Source organism: Terrapene carolina, unplaced genomic scaffold, assembly GCF_002925995.2.
Source record: "Terrapene carolina triunguis isolate 2854851 unplaced genomic scaffold, T_m_triunguis-2.0 Scaffold62, whole genome shotgun sequence".
NCBI classification, from domain to species: Eukaryota; Metazoa; Chordata; order Testudines; family Emydidae; genus Terrapene; species Terrapene triunguis.
Window position 1 is genome coordinate 61,071,532 of NW_020664413.1, and position 13,621 is coordinate 61,085,152.

General features: G+C 47.4%; 1 protein-coding gene across 1 annotated transcript in view; it reads right to left on the reverse strand.

The window, feature by feature from the left end:
• Positions 1–12,973, reverse strand: part of PTH2R (parathyroid hormone 2 receptor) — an 86,009-nt gene extending 73,036 nt beyond the window's left edge. The window contains exon 1 of the mRNA XM_026647780.1: positions 12,902–12,973. Coding sequence (XP_026503565.1) covers positions 12,902–12,973 — 72 coding nt within the window. The remainder of the gene's footprint in view (positions 1–12,901) is intronic.
• Positions 12,974–13,621: the final 648 nt, after the last annotated feature.

Sequence of the window (13,621 nt, forward strand, 5' to 3'; positions counted from 1 at the left end):
TGTGTGTGTGTGTGTGTGTGTGTTCCTTTAAATGGTGTTCAAGCGAGCAGGAGGGTACCTTTGGAGGAAGGGATTAGACACGGATAGTCGGCAGAGCAGCACACAGATGTTCTACCGTGGGTAAGGCACAATTTATAAGTCTCAGTTCTTGTGCTTCAGTGCATACATTAATCAGCAGCTAGCGTCAAGAAGAAAGATGCCCTCTTCTATAGCATTAAGGGGGCAAGTATTCCTTACTCTTACAGGGAGTAAAGTTGAATGCTTCAGAGACCTCTCATTAGCCTGTTCTAATATAGTCATTCTGATGACTACTGAATACAACCGAATTTCCCACCAAACGTCCAGCTTTCTGCTCCTGCTTCTATATAAAAACACTTGATTTTTAAATCTTGAGGCATAAAGCTTGAACAGAAAGTGTGCTGTAGAGCAGTGGTTTCCAAAGTGGGGGTGTGCAAGAGGATCCCTGGGGGTGCACGGCAGGAGGAGCGCTTTTTTTTTTTTTGGCGCTTCGACGGTTCGGGCGGGAGTCTGAGCGGCGCTTTTTTTTTTTCTTTTTGCGCTTCGGTGCAGCAGGGGGTGCGTGCTCAAAAATTTTTTACTGATAGGGGTGCGTGATCAAAAAAGTTTGGAGACCACTGCTGTGGAGAACAATCCTGCACAGTCCCTGGGTGACCTAACAAGTCTTGTCCATGCCTGGAGACCAAGATAATGCAATAAATATATCTGACATATGCCATGTGGCTAGCAAACTCTAGTCTATTCTCCTCTTCTTGAAATGTGGGCTTACTACCACTAGCATCAACAAACCAAATAATAAAGGAATGCCATATTCCTATTAAGGGTACAGTAGGCAGACCCCTTAGCAATGACTTAATTCATCAATATCTCAGGTTAATTTTTTTCCCTTTTGGCCTTTTTGTTTTTAATTTGAACATTTAGGTAAAAAGTAGAGTGCCACTTTAATACCAAAGCCTGAGCACGCTAATTAATTTCCAATAGCCGTGCTGGTGTAATTAACTCCGTATTGATCTGGATGTCCTATTGTATACACACTATTTCCACATGAGGGACATTAAAAGCCACCATCAGCTAATCAGGAAAGCGGGCCAGTGAGCCCGGATAGCAGAGGGTGTCAGTAAAACAAAACAAAACCGCTCACCTTTGGTTCACAGGCTCAGCTCTAGCCCAGATTGGTAATAATTATACTATACCTTGCACTTCTTTAGCACCTATCTGAGGTTCTCACAATGAGTTAAGCCTCAATATCCCTTTGTGGTACAGTACTGTTTGCAAATATTTTGTACCAATTTTACATATGGGGAAATTAAGGCAGCAAAAGATTGAGTGACTTGCCCAAGGACACACACAGCTTAAGAAAGAGTCAGATATAGAGCTCATACACAAATCTCCCCATCCTTTGCTTTAACCAGTAGACCTCACTGCTTCTAGTGACCAAAAGCTGTTACCCCTGGCTGGCTGGCATTTTATCTCAACAGAATAGGTGGGCTTAGTCCAGGTCCTACTGGAGAGATGTTCCCCTAAGCACTAAATGACACCTTTAATGGTATTGTCAATGACTGGCTATGCCTGGGGCCCAAACAGGCCTCACGTTTCGAGGTAGTTCCTCTAGAACAGGCCCAAGATAACAGCAGGACAGTCTACAGAACTCAGATGTCACTATGCACTCTGTACCTGCTAGATGGATACACAAATGATTAGGGCCCTACCAAATTCACAGCCATGTAAAATGCGTCACGGACCATGAAATCTGGTCTTGTGTGCTTTTACCCTATATTATACAGATTTCATGGAGGAGACTAGCGTTGGGGGTCCTGACCCAAAAGGGAGTTGCGGGGGGGGATCACAAGATTATTTTAGGGGGGTCGCGGTATTGCCACCCTTACTTCTGCACTGCCTTCAGAGCTGGGCGCTGGAGAGCAGCAGCTGTTGGCCGGGTGCCCAGCTTTGAAGGCAAACCCCCTATAGCAGTACTGCAAGCCCCCCATAATAACTTTGTGACACCCAGGGCCGGCTCCAGCGTGTTTGCCGCCCCAAATGGGGGGGGAAAAAAAAAAAAAAAAGCCACGATTGGCAGCACTTCGGCGGCAGCTCTACCACCGCCGCTTCATTCTTCAGTGGCAGGTCCTGCCCACCGAGAGGGACTGAGGGACCCGCCGCCGAAGAACCGGACGTGCCACCCCTTTCTGTTGGCCGCCCCAAGCACCTGCTTGCTGTGCTGGTGCCGGCCCTGGTGACACCCTCCCCCCCACTCCTTTTTGGGTCAGGACCCCCTACAACTACAATACAGTGACATTTCAAATTTACATAGCTAAAATCATGAAATTTATGATTTTTTAACTCCTATGACTGTGAAATTGACGAAAATGGACCCTGAATTTGTAGGGCCCTACAAATGATTAACTTAGAGCTACACTGGGCCATCAGGCACAAGCCTGAGCTAGGGCTGGTGCGCAAGCTGCACTTCTCTTGGAAATACTGTGACTCGGAGTCACAATTCCTCCCCTACTCCTCCGTGCTCCCAGGGGAGTAGCAATTTATTGCTGGATTATACCTGTAAAGCCGACTGCACACTGGTTGAGCACGGGGCGGGTGCAGCCTAGATTCCAGCCTTCCTCCTCCTGCTCTCGGGACACAGTAAGCAGAAGATTAGTCCCACTTGCTCATCCCCCCCAGATACAGGGTAGCCCATGCACTGACTCAGTGGTTTATTGTTTGTTTTTAAACTCATTCCTTTGCCCAGACACTTAGTTCAAGTCGCACTCTAGCCCCTTGTCTGCAAGACAGTCGGGTGCCTCCCAGAAGCGCTAAACTCACTCCAAATTAAATGCAGATCAATTTTCTAGACATCCCATGGGACGAGTGGCATGATACTGCTGTGCGCATGAAACCTGCTTCACACTCAGTGAAACCTCAGAAATTTCACAACAAAGGCCAGGTCTGCACTACAGAGTTAGGTCGACCCAAGGCAGCTTACGTCTGCACTAATCTGAAGCTCCCACCGATGTAAGTCGCCCACTACATCAACTTCGTAACCCCACCTCCACGAGAGCCCTAGGTTGATGTAGTTAGGGCAACTTGTGTAGACCCTTCATTGCGTACAATCCACCTTTACTGCCTTTGAGAGAGCGAGCTGTCAGCCCCGTGCCAGGTTGCAAAGGTAGCAGCAGGTGATGTAAGCGTGGGGCTGACCGCCGGAGCCTCCCCCTCAGCTCCATGTGGGGCTGACTACTGGGATGGGGAGAGGGGATCTGGCAGTCAGCCTCGTGCAGAGCTGAGGGGCTCCAGCTGTCAGTCTGGGGCATGGGAGCTCTGGTGCTCAGCCCGTGTGGGGCTGGGAGGGGGCTCCAGTGCTCAATCTTGGGGCGGGGGGGGGGGGGTTCCCCGGCCGTCAGCCCTCCGTGGCTGTCAGTACCCCACCCTCCAGCTGTCAGAGCCCCACTTCTCACCAGGAGCGCTTGCACCTACGGGACACGCACCACCAGCAGAAGAAGGGCAGCACTGACACCAACAGCCGACTGAATTACTGCGGTGGCTTTAGGTGGACCTAACTTAATTTTGTAGTGTAGCCATGCCCTACGCTTAGTGGAGCTACTGACTTCCTGCCGATTTCAGTGGCGCTGCGGTGATGGACACCAGCTCAGGATCGAGCGTTGAGTGTTGGGAAGATGAGATATGTGGGTGCCTGCCTTTCATCGTGAATAGAATATAAAAACGTGCACAGTGCACTGTTTTTCCCCTGCCAGACACGAGTTCTCAGACTCTTGTGATTGAAATGGTGGCTGTGTTGAATTGAAAGCAACTCTGCTTTTAACAGAATAGGGCAGCATTTGCTAATGAGCTGCTGAATACACAGCTGGGGGAGGCGGTATTTCACCTGTAGCACCAACCCTAAGTGTTCAAAAGTCATGAGTCGCCTCCCCCCGCAAAAAAAAAAGTCATGATTTTTAAGCCAATCACAAGAGTTTGAAAAATAATACCGTTTGGGGTTTTCCTATGTTGCCTTCTGGGTTATACATCTTCATGGCATAGTAGAGCCTGACCCAAGTGTAACCAATGCAGCAATGCCTGCCTGAGTCTGCAGACAGCCTGAAACAATAGCTCTGAGAACTGCCCTATGCATCTCCCTGGGAGGTTAACTCCCAAACCCACTGCTGTAGAGGGACCCTTAATTTTGACACTACCCTAGAGGACTGCTTGTAGCAGGTATAGAAGAGTGCAATAGGCCCAGCCCACCCAGGCAAAGAGATATATCCTGATGTTGGGATCAGTGCTGGCACTACTGAATAATGGTCAGATCCATTGCTCGTTTGGCTTCTCCTCAGCCAGTTGAGGTTGGGCATGGTGGGTGCTGGAGCTTGAAAGGGGGTGGGAATTTACTGGCTATAATTCCAGAGTAAGAAACCCAATTCACCACCCTGCACAATGGGGCCCAACTTGGCTATAGTTAGAGCTGGCCACAAAGCGGAATTTCTGTCCTGTGAGAAATCATAGAATCATTGAATATCAGGGTTGGAAGGGACCTCAGGAGGTCATCTAGTCCAACCCCCTGCTCAAAGGGGGACCAATCCCCAACTAAATCCCCAAATGGCCCCCTCAAGGACTGAACTCACAACGCTGGGTTTAGCAGGCCAATGCTCAAACCACTGAGCTATCCCTCCCCCCTGAAATGCTGAGGGTCTGACCCCTCTCACCCCCCCAGCACTGCCCCCTGCCTCCTTTCTTGATCACTGGTGGTGGTGTTGTCACATCCTGCCTGTCACTCACGCCTCTAACCTGGAGGTCATCCTCACAACTGCATTAATCACACTACTCCCAATGTTAAATGGCATTATTTCCACTTTAGCCTCCCAGTCCTCCTTTAAAAGATCTAACAATCTTCAACAGCCAGGCATACGCCTCTGCTTACGGAACTCCTGTTGAAGTGAGTGGGAACTCTGTGTATGAAGAAACAGGACTCGGTTATAAATATACTTATCTAGGGAAGGGAAGAGGGAATTAGTGTTAGGAAGGAAAAGGAAAAAAACACAGAGCAAGAGGTGGGTCAGATGGAGGGGAGTGGCCTTAATATAGCAAAGTCCCATAGAGTTTTCCAACATCCACCTATAGCGTAGCCTCTATTTTCCTCATCAATTATGAAATAGTTCCCAATAACGGCTTAGAGCTAATGCAGAGAAAGACAGAACGGAGGTTTTTGCTTATTCTACTGCAGCAGCCTCTAAGATTTTTGTTCCATGCAGACATTGCCCTTGTAAAAAAATAAAAGTTGCCAGACCACAAGATAATGTCTATGTTAGAAGTCTCCTCATTATATGCTTCAATGCCTTTTTAGCAATTGCAGAGTGCTGTGCATGACATATATAGCATACAGGTTATGCTGGCTAGAGTTTGTGACAAGTTTCAAACCTGAGATCAAATTTATTTCTGTGGGCCAGATGCAAATCTCAGTATTCCCAAAATCATGGGCCAGGCCCTACAAAATCATGAGACTGGCTTAAAAATAATGAGATTTTTATTTGCCTTCTATTCTAAACCTTTAGGGGTCATATCTCCACACCTATGAGGGCTAGAAGTTTACTTTTAAAAATGGAAGCTGAAATTCTCACTTAAACAGAGGATTCCAGTAGGTGGAGCTTAAAAACAAAAAACAAACAAACAAACAAAAAACCACTAAACACACCACCACAAGACTTGATAAAAACCAAAAGAATTTCCCTACCCTCAAATCAGCTGTGCCAACATTCCCCAGCTGAAGCAGTGGTCCTCTCTCATTTATCAATGGTATCAATACAGACAAGGAAACTTACTGCTAGTTTCGCTCAGTGGCAAAACAAATCACATTGATTGCTGGCACAATTTTGCTGGCTTTTGAGTGTAACTTGTATGTCACAGTAGAAGGGGGTCTAAAAGAAACCACTGCCACAACCAATAGTATGTCCAGCTTTCAAGAGCCAACTCTTACCTGCCTGATTAAGAGAGCTCCTGTGCTAAGTAATAAAGGGAGGACGCAGATCTGGCCTTATCCCCAAGCAACACATGCAGTCCCAATGGATATCCTTCTTTGCTCCTCTCATAAACTGACAGCTTTTCTAGCTGCGTAGATTCTCGGCTCTCCAGCTATTTCATTCCAAGGACCACGTCATAAGAGGAAGCACCTTTTATGGAACACATTTCTTCCAGACATCCCAGTTCTCTACTCTTTTGTTCTCAAAATAGTTTATTCACCAGCCAGGGCTCTATAGCCCAATGAGAATTTATAGACCACCGTTCCAGAAGCAGTATCCTAAACTGGGGGCTCCCAAACTTTCATAGTGGTGACATCTTCATAGAAGGATGGACAACTGGGGTGGACAGTCTCCATGGCCCACTCATGATTGCAACTCACCCCTGTGTCAACTGAAGAACTTGCTTATGTGGAAGAATAACATTAGGAACATATTTTGTACATTGTCAGAATGCTGGTAGAGAAGTCCCAAAATAGTCTTTGTCCAGTAAGGACAGATGGAAACAATAAACTGACCAATGACTAGAGACTGAGACATCAAAGGAAAAAGATGCAAGTTATCTTGCTATGTGTGACAGCCACAAAGAAAGTGCAGTGGATATTTCCTCATCATGGATATGGATAAGCTAGAAAGGGTAAGATGAAAGAGCAGGCTGATTTAATGCTAAGCAAAGGGACTATGGCGATAAGGGGGTTCTTCAGAACATCAGAGGCAAAAGAAATATTAAAGGGAAAGTCACCCTGTTAACAAGCAAGCAGGTGAATGAAACCTGTGATGACTCAATCACTGCCAAGATGCCACTTTCTTTGTTAAACAATCAAGATCAACGGGAAAAATAAATAAGGAGCTTTGGAACGTGACTGCCAGATTGTGGCCTGTCCTGCATTCACTGCAGGGGGACTAAAAGGGCATGAAATACCCCTTACGTCTCTGCACCAGTCCACATCGTGCGTGGCAGCACAGAATGGGAAAACAGTCACGGGATCTGGGTCCTAGAGACTCTGTAAAGGTAAAACCACAATTTAGCGCTCAGAAAGTAAGATGACCTCATGCAAACAGCTATTCATAGAAAGGAAGAGAGGAAAAAGGATTATTTGGAAAGTCTGAGCCTTTATATCACACTGCAGGTCTGGAGTGCAAAGAAAATGAGCTAACATGCTAAATCACTGATAACTGTTCCTGAAGAGTTATGGAGAAAGAGGATGGTGGAGGAGGGGGGGAGAAAAAAAAAAAAAATCACATAGGTCAACAATATTAAGAATTAAAAAATGACACTCAGAAAAACTACCGTTCAGTAAAAGTAATTTTTATGATAAACCATCAACAGTTAGAAATGTGGACTTCTATGAAACCTATCAGGCCAAACCACAGGTGCTGACTTTTGTTTTTGCCGGGTGGGTGCTTTTGAAGACGTGTGTGTGTTTGGGGGGTAGGGAGGTGGGCGACTGTGCCAGTTTTGGGGGAGGGAGGCTATTTTTAGCATATTTATACACTTTTCATATTCTAGTTATTGAATATATGTGTCCATCATTGGTTTCTTAACAATTTAACTATTATTAAAATAGTAATGAACTACATAGCTACATTATCATGAATTACCGTATATTAAAATCATTGCACTCACCTACAAGCTGTCTTCACTAACATCCCAGTGTAAAGACATTACATTTCACTGTAGCTTTCTGGATGAAACTGTCAGCAACACTATGTCACCCCCTATTTTTTTCAATGGGTGCTTGAGCCCCGGAGCACCCACAGAGTCAGCGCTTATGGGCCAAGCACACTTGATTGCTTTTGTCACAGAACTACAAAGAGTTGGTTTGAGAGTCCTCCATTCTGCGAAGAAGGCAGGCATAAAACCTACACGACACTTCATTACACTTAAGCGCTCAAAAGAGGGTTTAAGTATATCTTATGTGGCACACATACGTTCTACACTAGCAGTGAACTTCATCTACTGTGAAGCAGTCACTCACAAAGTAGTTACATTGAGATCAGCAGGAGTAACTGCTCAACACTGCGAGTAAAGGACTCACAATCTGGCCCAAAGTTATTGGATGAAAGGAAAATAATTCAACAGAACTCACCTCAGTTTCTTGGCTACTGCAAAGGTGGCCTTAACCCTGAGTAAAGACGATAGGAAGCGTCTACGAGCTGCAATTGACCTCTTCTATGTAACTCAACACATCCACAGGGTAGCGTAGCATCTTTTCAAAGAATAGGGAAATATTTTGGCTTGCCAGGGGTGGTGCGACTAGGGATTTTGTACCTGTTTCAGTTATCGGAAGAGAGAGGACTTGCAAATCTCACACTGTAATTTCATACCGTGTGAACAGTCTGGCTTCTGGGCCTTCTTTAGACAGGCCTTAGGAGCCTGTAGAAGGGTGGACTCACCCAGGGCACACTCCCTTGTGGCTGGGTGGGGAGCAGCTCTTTCCTGTCTGTCAGCAGTCCCTCAGGCCCTACGGTGGGCTGCCTCCAGACAGGTCACGTTTTACTTCCACACCCATTTCGGAGTACTCCAGTCTCACGTCCATATAAAACACCACCCAAAGTTCCTGTTGCCTCAGCCCCTTCCTGGGGTTTACTAAGACCCCTGGGTCCTCACCCAGAATCTTCACAGCAGACCGTTCAGAGAAATCTCAATTAAATACTTCTAGTCCCACTCAGCTCCCAGTACTTCACCAACCCCTGCCTCAGGTTCACCACAGCAAGAACCCCTCGTTTCCTGCCATCTCAGTACTCCCTTGGTCTTAGCGCCACACTGAGGCTTCTTTCAGGCCCACTGAGGCGAGAATCTCCATTTCCTGTAGCCTGTGCCTTTTAACTGCCCATGCCCAGGTTTTTCCCTATCTATACCAACCTTCCCTGACTCCCTCAGCTTCCTGACTTCCTCCCCAGGTCCCACAGCCACCTTCCTCAGAGCTTCCTGTCGGGACCGAGCCGAATGCCTGCAGAATTCTTTCTTGCTCTTATTTCAGAGCAAGGCCTCCTGGGGCTTCCTCCCTGGAATCGCCCCTCCTCAGGGGCTGTGGCCACAGCCTATCCCTGCCTGCAGCTACTCTCCACAGTCCCCCAAACTCACTCCACATCCCCCTTAGGCTTTATCGTCACTGTCTCTTGGCTTCACTGCCTCCGGCTTCGGGACAGCCTGCTTCTAGCCCCAGGCTTCACGACCCCCAGCCTCAGGGCCCTCTGGCTCCAGGCCACCCAGGCTTCCCCCAGCCTTCAGCTCAGGAGAGGAAACTCCCAGCTACCTCCCACTTGGGTCCCCTTCCTGACCTTTCTTCTGCTCTGCCCTTCATGAAGTCCCAGCTCCTCCCCCGCTGGGTTTGATCACCAATTAATCCTGACACCTTTCCAGGTGCTACTCAGTGGCCTAACTGGGCTCAGGTTTATACAGTCCCATTACAGAGCCGTACACCTGCAAAGCAGTTTGTGTATGCTAGAATGGTCTGTGCTCTCTCACAGGCTTTTGAGAGCAACATACCATAGTAATGTGACATGTTTAGAGAGGTAAAGGCAGCCTCTGTCTAGAGAAAGGACAGTCCTGTGATTAAGGTGCTAGACTGCAACTCAGGGCACTTAGGTTCAATGCTCAGCCCTACCACAGCAAGTCACTCCATGTTTTGGGGGTGGGTATTCCGCTGGCATACATGGTGGTGATTTACATTAGGTGAGGTCCTTTGTTTGATTCGTCCATTTAAATAGGGTGCATCTCAAAGCAGGACTCTCTCTTATCGGGGGTAGGTACAGCGCCTAGTACGACAGAGTCCCCATGTTAGCCGGGGCCACAAGGCTCTACTGTAATGTTACTGATAATAATAGAACGAAACAAATGGAGACAAAAACATCAGTGGCATTTTTTCCTTTTAGTTTTAGAGAAAAATAAATAGCGATCTTCTCCTGTATGCTGAAGACTAAGGCCCTGATCTGGCAAACACTGATGCACGTGCTGAACTTTATTATTGTAACGCATCCCATTGATTTCAGTGGGATTATTCGCAGTAGTAAGATTAAGCATGTACATCTTTGCAGGATAGGGTCCCAAGAGAGGAAGAAAATTAACAATTAGTCGTGAGTTTCCTTCACCACAGTACAAGTGAATCATCCCCAGCCTGCGCTTACTGTTTGGATTGCCTGCTAGCCATACACGCCTGGTCTTTGAATTCCCTGTCGCTTTCACGTACCAATGGATCCATGCTATAAGATAACAAGCGGATCGCTCACTTCGTTGTTTGTTTGTTTGGGGGTTTTTTCAGATGGAGGGGACTTGAACTAGCACTTCCATTTGAGTCATATCTCCTGAATTGACCTTTAAAGATTTCTTTAAAGCCAGCTACAAGTATACAATCAATTCAAACAAACAGGTTATGAAAGATACTACGGAGATAAATTTTAAAACCAAGGGTACGTCTACACTTACTTCCTGGTTCGGCGGCAGGCAATCGATCTTCTGGGATCGATTTATCGCGTCTTGTCTAGACGCGATAAATTGATCCCGGATTGATCCCGGAAGTGCTCGCCGTCGACGCCGGTACTCCAGCTTGGCGAGAGGAGTACGCGGCATCGACGGGGGAGCCTGCCTGCCGCGTCTGGACCCGCGGTAAGTTCGGACTAAGGTACTTCGAATTCAGCTACGTTATTAACGTAGCTGAATTTGCGTACCTTAGTCCGAAGTGGGGGGTTAGTGTGGACCAGGCCCTAGATGCAATTGTAAGGCCCCTTTATTATTAAAAGCTACTTTAAAACAAAAAAAGAGTGTTGCATTTGTTATTTATACTTGTAAATATCCTGTCTTATGTTATTAAGGGTTTCTTAAAGAAAAAAAAACATTTACTAACACAGGGTTAAAAACTAAAAAAACATTTAGACACTACAGTAAATATAGATAATAAAAATATAATAATAAAATAACACAGGAAACAGTCTTGAAACAAGATGACTGGTGGTGGAGGGACCTGATAGTCTTCACTGTCCTCTTTATAACAGCCCTTAACATATTTGATCAATTGTTCTCTCTGAAGTAGGACAAGAAGTCACAGGCTTGCACTGCAGCATGGGACATTTAGGTTAGATATTAGGAAAAAGTTTCTAACTATCCAGGTAGTTAAGCTCTGGAATAGGCTTCCAAGGGAAGTTATGGAATCTCCATCACTGGAGGTTTTTTAAAACAGGCTGGACAAACGCCTGTCAGGGATGGTCTAGGTTTACTTGGTCCTGCATCAGCACAGGGGGCTGGACTTGATGACCTCTCAAGGTCCCTTCCAGTCCTATGTTCCTATGATTCTATGAAATTCCAGTTGGTGGCTTACTCATGGGGGGACTGTTACAAATGAGACATATCTACTAATGAATTATAGCCAAAGAATGACCTGATCAAGTGCTCTCTCTACCTGACCCTAGTTCAGGTCTTGCTAGCACTCACTGTCGTAGTCACAAGTAAATCCCAGAACAGAGTTTCTTATCAGTTCTAAGTAGATTTTAGTTATTCCTTGGTCTTAGTGTATGTATCCTTCTACTTTCCTACTACTCTTAAGTACCGAGAACCATAGTACCTGAGTGCCAGGTGACAATATTTAACCACTTATATGGTACATTACAGTTTCCAAAAACTGTAAAAACCGTTAACTAATCTTCAATTATCTTATATTGTTACATAAGTAGTATTCTCAATGGGGAAACTGAGGCAAAAAGGTTTTGTGATTTGCCCAAGACCACAGAGACAGTCATTGCAGAGCAAGGATAAGAGCTCAGGTTTGAGAGCTCAGGGATTCCTGGCTCTCAGATCTGTGGTCAGTCTAGTAGACCACACTGCAAAATTTCCCATTGTTAAACTTTTGGTATTATTGACATCCACCCATTCCAAATTAGAACCTGAAAAAGTACTGTACATTTTGACTGTCTTTTCAAGTAACATTGAAGGATTGCAGGTTAAATTCAGTGTTTTTCAGTATCTTATTTCTCATTTTCCTATTTCCTTAAGTCCCACTTTTACTCCTGAATTTATATCAGTCCAAGGGCATGGAATTATTCTTTGCACTTGCCAATACAATACTATAAAATTAAGTGACATCAAGGATTGTTTAAAAACCCGCAGTTATATCAACACGAATACCTAGGAAGCACAGATTTTGGCTGAAACCGCCGCCTATGAAATTAAACGCCTGCCCTTTCGCTTATAAATGAGCGCCCTCTAATGTGTTACTGAAGGTACCAGCAGTAAAGCAATCAATTCACAAACTTTTAGCTAAAACGAATCCAGGCTATTTCACGGATTCTGCTTTTCACTCAAAAGGGGAAGTTATGTCAAGGATTTCAAACCGGCCACTGTCCCATGGACAAGTCCAAACGCAGTACTGTCTGCCGTTGACAGATTAAGACACTGCAGGTGAAAGTGAAGCGAGATGCTAAACTTTCTGGATTTTAAAGTAAGAAGAGCTCTCTCCTTCCGATTGGCGAGTTTCTTCCGTATCTGGTTTGAACAGCAAGCCAAGCAAACCAACCAACCGAGATGTACTGTATAAGTGTACAGCCACTCGAGACAGCGACTTATTCTGCTTCGACGCATCCCCAATGTTTGCCCTGGCAAAGTGGCTAACGCAGTCCGAGCGGAAGCGGAGAAAAAGTGTCAGGGTTTGGGTTGAGATCTTCCAAGCCGCCTATGGGATCCCCGCGTCTCGTGAAAGCGAAAGGCAATGATGGGACTCTGAAATCTCAGCCTCAAGAAACCCCTCTCCGCGCGGGGAACCCAATATCCCCCCGCTTGTGCTTTCCGTCCAGTGCTCAGCACTGAAGTGCACAGCGCCAGGGCGGGCGCTTTTGGGCAGCTCGGTAACCGGGCGAGCGAGCGGCCAAGGCGGGGCAGAAGTTCTTACCTGCGCCGTGGCCAGGAGCCAGCCGCTCACGGCCAGCAAGCCGAACGCGGGGCGCACCCGCTGCGCAGCCATGCCCGCGGCTCCCGGCTCCGCTGCGGGCGGGCTCCGGCTAGAGCGCGCTACCCAGGCAGGGCGCAGCAACGCCGGGGTGGGTGGATGCGTCTTCCCGGGCAGCTGCTCCCACTTCGCTGGGAAAGTCCGCGCGGAACTTTATAGCTCGTCTCCGGGGCGGGCTCCAGGGGGCCCAGATCAGGCTTTTTCCCCCCCTCCTCCTTCTGGGAGCCGAGCTGCGCCCCGCTTCGCCGCTCCCCTGCTGGTCAGTGGCACATGGCTCCGCTTCAGCCCCGCGCTCCGGCACGTCTGCCCATGCGCCCTGGGGAGGGGGCGCGTCAGAGCCGATCCTGCCCTGAGTGAGTTCACTTGAGACTTGGTTGGCACGGGTGGGCAGGGGGAGGGAGCCAGGGGGCAGGCGGAGACTGCAGCAGCAGCTTGCTCAGACGCATTCCCGGGCCAGCCAGGTGGCAATCCTTGCAGACAGAGCTTGTGTTCCTGCTTCAGGACAATGGCTGAGTGGAGCCTCCAGCCACCCCATGGCCAGGGTGGGGAAGGGGCCAATCCACCAGCCAGCAGCACCTCTTGGGAGTGTAAATGCCCCCACCCCTTCCCCCACCTGCTGGGGAGGGCTCAGCACTCACCGCGCCTGATATTCGGCCACTGAGC